This window comes from Mus caroli, chromosome 3 (genome assembly GCF_900094665.2).
Source record: "Mus caroli chromosome 3, CAROLI_EIJ_v1.1, whole genome shotgun sequence".
Lineage (NCBI taxonomy): Eukaryota > Metazoa > Chordata > Mammalia > Rodentia > Muridae > Mus > Mus caroli.
The window spans coordinates 109,964,473-109,969,751 of record NC_034572.1 but is presented as its reverse complement, the minus strand read 5'-3'; the positions used below and the strand labels follow the sequence as shown (position 1 = coordinate 109,969,751).

At 49.6% G+C, this 5,279-nt stretch overlaps 1 protein-coding gene across 3 annotated transcripts; it reads left to right on the top strand.

Moving 5' to 3' along the window:
• Positions 1-954: 954 nt before the first annotated feature.
• On the top strand, positions 955-4,936 carry Gpr88 (G protein-coupled receptor 88). 3 transcript variants are annotated; one of them, XM_029474842.1, is made up of 2 exons: positions 955-1,393; positions 1,866-4,936. In XM_029474842.1, the coding sequence occupies exon 2, from the start codon at positions 1,938-1,940 to the stop codon at positions 3,090-3,092; it is 1,155 nt and encodes a 384-aa protein (XP_029330702.1). In that variant the 5' UTR covers positions 955-1,393; positions 1,866-1,937; the 3' UTR covers positions 3,093-4,936. The 3 variants fall into 3 exon arrangements, with proteins under 3 accessions (XP_029330702.1, XP_029330701.1, XP_021014703.1); XM_029474841.1 differs by having other exon boundaries at positions 955-1,451; positions 1,869-4,936; XM_021159044.2 differs by having other exon boundaries at positions 955-1,451.
• Positions 4,937-5,279: the final 343 nt, after the last annotated feature.

The window sequence follows — 5,279 nt, the reverse complement described above, 5'->3', positions numbered from 1 at the left end:
AAGAAGAAGAAGAAGAAGAAGAAGAAGAAGAAGAAGAAGAAGAAGAAGAAGAAGAAGAAGAAGAAGAAAGAAAAGAGGAGGAGGAGGAGGGGGATCACCACACAGTTTCTACTCTGCACACACACAACTTCCCAGTTGTCATATCTTCCATTACATTGGCTCATTTGTCACAATCGATGAAGCATCCTGGCGTGTTTACACTGACCCCATAATTTACACACGGGTTCTCCGGGTGGATTATCTAGTAGGTTTGGACAAACGGACAGAGATGTTTTCCACCATTAGAGTAGTTTCCCTGCCCTGTATTCCACCTCCCGGTCCCGGACAGCTGGCGATCCCTGCAGTTTTACGTTTCCCAGGATGTAATCCAGTTGGGATAGTGCAGTGCGCAGCTTTTCAGATGCTTCTTTTGCTTAATAACAAGCATTTCCGGTTTCCTTAGGTGTTTTATGTCTTGACAGATGATTTCTCTTCATTGCTAACTGGTGTTCCATTGTCTAGCTGGACGATGGACTCCATCTTTAGATCGCCTGACTATGGTACTCACACTCCTCTCATCCCACCGAAACACAAGCCAAGAGGAGAGGTGTCTAGCGATGGGAAAAAGAATTGAAATTATGATTTGAGCTAAGGCTCACATATTTTCTGTAGCTAATTACTCATGTCCCACTTTGCCAAGGGTGTGTGTGTGCGCGCGCGCGAGGGGCTGAATTTCAATTCAAATGTAAGGTAATTTTCTCTGAAATTGTACTGGGGTATATTTATCTCTGAGAAAAGAAGTCTTACCTCCAGGATGATTCAGATGGAGATGAAATTTTACTCTAACATTTAAAGGAGAGGAAAAGAAAGGAAGGAAAGAAAAAAAATCAGGCAGAGTGAAAAATGAGAGAGAATGGAGAGAGAGAGAGAGAGAGAGAGAGAGAGAGAGAGAGAGAGAGAGAGAGATTTGTTAACCACAGGGTTCTCTGAAAAAGGTATTTTTCTCTCTTTTACAAGTTAGCAGTTACTGAATAATTCATGAAGCAGGGAAAGGCTGTCTTCTCCCTGGGTGATGGATAACTGAGCAGGAGAGGCTCCAAGTGGGTTTGCCACATCAGCCAGCGCTCTTGCTTGGAGCACAGGGTGCGCTCTTCTCCAGCTCAGTTTCTTCTGCTCTTGCAGCCAGGCATCCTCGCTGCTGCTGCCTGCCTGCCTACCCTCCTGGGCTTGCAGCCTACCGCTTGACTTTCTCCAGTTCTACTGCCAGCTGAGGAGACTCCCCACAGCTGTTGGCTCCTGCCTGGGACCATGTGTGCAGATGCTGCACGGGAGAAGCAAGGCGCTTGCTCCTGGCACGGCTCCCAGCTCAGTTTCTCCTGTTGACTTCTGGACCACAGATGCTGCTGCCGAGGAGGTATTTCCTGGCATCTCTCCCTCTGCTATCACCAGCTAAGGACTGGCCCCAAATCAAGGTACCTCTACTCCCTCTCTTTGGCGTTTTTCCCAGCTAGGAGATATCTACTTTCTCTCGGTAAAGAGAGCTCCGGCTGGCAACACACATTCCCAACTCGTGTGTGTGTGTGTGTGTGTGTGTGTGTGTGTGTGTGTGTGTGTTTGTGTGTGTGTGTTTGTGTGTCTTGTTTGGGGAAACTGTCCTAGGTGTGGATATGACCTTAGGGCTTCCCTGCTGCTTGCTGAGTGTAAAGCGGACCTTCTCTGTCATCGGAGACATTTCTGAGGCAGGCACCTGTCATCTGCCACCCCCGTTCTCCTGTTCTCCTGTTCTTTTTCACCTCCCCCCCTTCTCCCCCTCCTCCAGCCCATTATTCGGCTTCAGCCTTTTGTGTCGGTGACAGCGGGCTGAAGAAATGTTTTTGCCCTCCCAGCAGGCAAGTGCCAGGATGGGCCACGCTACACGAAGCCAACGCTAGGGCGCGAGGTGTGAAGAGTTGGCCAGAATGACCAACTCCTCCTCCACTTCGACCTCCACCACTACCGGGGGATCGCTGCTGCTGCTCTGCGAGGAAGAAGAATCGTGGGCGGGCCGGCGGATCCCGGTGTCTCTCCTGTACTCGGGCCTGGCCATCGGGGGCACGCTGGCCAACGGTATGGTCATCTATCTCGTGTCGTCCTTCCGAAAGCTGCAGACCACCAGCAACGCCTTCATCGTGAATGGCTGTGCCGCGGATCTCAGCGTCTGCGCTCTCTGGATGCCACAGGAGGCGGTGCTGGGGCTCCTGCCCTCTGGCTCCGCGGAGCCCCCGGGGGACTGGGACGGTGGCGGAGGCAGCTACCGTCTGCTCCGGGGCGGGTTGTTGGGCCTCGGGCTCACTGTGTCCCTTCTGTCCCATTGCCTCGTGGCGCTGAACCGCTACCTGCTCATCACCAGGGCGCCTGCCACCTACCAGGTGCTCTACCAACGGCGCCACACGGTGGGCATGCTGGCACTGTCCTGGGCGCTCGCCTTGGGTCTGGTGCTGCTGCTCCCGCCCTGGGCTCCCAAGCCCGGAGCCGAGCCACCGCAAGTCCACTACCCCGCGCTACTGGCGGCGGGAGCGCTGCTGGCGCAGACGGCGCTGCTATTGCACTGCTACCTGGGCATCGTGCGCCGCGTGCGCGTCAGCGTCAAGCGGGTCAGCGTGCTCAACTTCCACCTGCTGCACCAGCTACCCGGCTGCGCCGCCGCCGCCGCCGCCTTCCCCGCCGCCCCGCACGCGCCGGGTCCCGGAGGCGCCGCGCATCCCGCGCAGCCTCAACCCCTGCCGGCCGCTCTGCAGCCTCGCCGGGCGCAGCGGCGTCTCAGCGGCTTGTCGGTGCTGCTGCTCTGCTGCGTCTTCCTGCTGGCCACGCAGCCGCTGGTGTGGGTGAGCCTGGCCAGTGGCTTCTCCCTCCCGGTGCCCTGGGGCGTGCAGGCGGCCAGCTGGCTCCTGTGCTGCGCCCTGTCGGCGCTCAACCCGCTGCTCTACACGTGGAGGAACGAGGAGTTCCGCAGATCCGTGCGATCTGTCCTGCCGGGTGTCGGGGACGCGGCTGCGGCCGCTGCGGCCGCCACCGCGGTGCCAGCCATGTCCCAGGCGCAAATGGGTACCCGGGCGGCTGGCCAGCACTGGTAACACACCTTGCTTGGAGAGGCTCCCTAAGCCACCTGCCGCACCGCCTCCTTCTTTTGTAAGCTATCCCCAGCCCCAGGGAAGATCCCAGTGGAGAACATTTTGCCTTCCTTCCCAGTGCAATACCTGAACCAAGGTCTTCCCCTAAAGGGAGTCCCAATTGTGTGCGGCCATTGATGTCTACCCTTTTGTTTCTGTGTTTTAAAGACACCCGTAGGTCCATCCAGACTGCAAGGACTTGTAAACTGGCATTTTTAGAGAACCAGTTAATTTATTTCAAGTTTGCTTTTGAAAAAGAGCTTTCATATCATAACGTACAACCCTTCCAACCTCCACCGTCTTATATACGAAGCGCCTTGAGTGTGTGTGTGCATGAGCCAAAGGGAATCCCGTTGAGGAAGAGACTGTGTGTAGATAGTATCCTAACCACACTTCCTTCTGTTAGAGTTTAGTCTTTGTATATTGACCTGGAAGAGTGAAACCACAGGTGTGTACACCGTCGTGAGTTGCCACTGAGACCTCAGGCCCTTTATTCTTAAAAGGGCTTTTTTATTGAGTCATTTTTGAAATGAGATTGACTCTCAGCCAGTGAGGAAACAAACCAAATTTATTATTTTACTCTCCTCTCTATTCATTTCTAAGGTGGAAAGCTACCGTCGAGTGTTAAAGCGAAAAAATGTCAAGTTTTGGATTGGTCTGAAACCAGAAATGGAATTTTAAAAGCAAAAAAAGGGGGAGCTATCTATTTTGGGTAGCACTTTTCACATATTCTGAAGCATGCACACTTCTTGCTACCCACATTTGTAACCGATTTATTTGCCTCTGAGTGTGATTGCAGCTTTGAACATTTTGTACTATAATGGTTGCTAAGGAGAATGACTCCTGTAGTCTCTTTAAAATATCTCAATGCACATGACAGAATTAAACACTAATACCATAATTGCATAGCTAATGTTAGCTGCCATTGCATGCTCCTAGATGCTAGAACTTACTGGGCATGTGGTACACAAAGCAATACCCATTAGACAGGACATTTTACTTCTTCCAGACACCAGAAGAAAAGGTCTTTTAATCATTTGAAAAGAGATGTAGATGAACCTGTGGCTCCCTAGAGTTCTGGTCTTGACCTGGCTTATGAGAAAACTCCCATTTGGGGACTTTATCTCCCAAATGAAACCAATGGTCAGGGTGATAAAATTCAGATTGGCTCCACCAAGTTACCTGTGCGTTTTAGGGGTTAAACAAGCCACACATTAGGAAGTAACACTGTTTTATGTTGTTCATATATATTACAAAAACATTTATTATTAGTATCATGTCTGTTGAAGATGGAATCAGGCAGACAGTTATGCAGAAGGGGAATGTTTCAAATGGGACTCTGTTCTCCAATGTATCAGTTGAGGTTTGCAGTCTTCATCTTTGACTTCCTAAATGTATAGATGCATTTACAATGTACAAAAAAAAAAAAAACAAACCACTGAAATAGTTTTGTAAAATTAAACAGGAAAGAAAGTAATAGGAGGCCTAGACCAGTCTGTTATCCACATAAAATCTGGGGCCAAATAGCCTCAATTAACTGTGTAATTCAGGAGCAAAGACAGCTTGCTTTGTTGCACTCTTGGACCAAGAATGGTAAGAACACTTGTACATTTGAAAAAATTATGGGAGACACGGGAAACAGATATTTTATAGTAAGGCAAAATAAAATAAATATGTTTGTCACTAACAATACGTTGGCAGTCATGTCAGGAACCAAACTGTGCGCATGTGTCATTTTTCTCTTACGAAGATTTCTTCTGTTTCCAGTTTCCTGGATTCAGATATTTAATTAAAGTTTCCATAATGCTTCTCTTGGCTCTATCTCTTCTTTCTTGGGTATCTTCTCTCTGTCTCTGTCTTAAGGATCCTGCACCCAAAGAAACTGTTCCAAAACACTACAGATACAGAGCGACACCTCTTTTTGCTGGCTGTAAGTTTGTTTTAAGTTTCTAAAATGCTTTTTACTTCATATAGTTACATAAGCTCCTTACATTGGGCTGGGAAAAGAAATAGCTATGTTTTCTTTCTGTAAAGATGGAGGAACGGGTCATAAAGATAACAGAGAGATGGCGATGTTCTAAAGCTCTGTCAACAAGTTCTTCTAGTTAACCATTGTTCTGGTTTCTCATGCTGCCTCTCTGTCCCTATAAT

Bases quoted from the DNA above. Each gene is read 5' to 3' on its own strand.
- Gpr88 (XM_029474842.1), top strand. From the start codon at position 1,938: ATGACCAACTCCTCCTCCACTTCGACCTCCACCACTACCGGGGGATCG.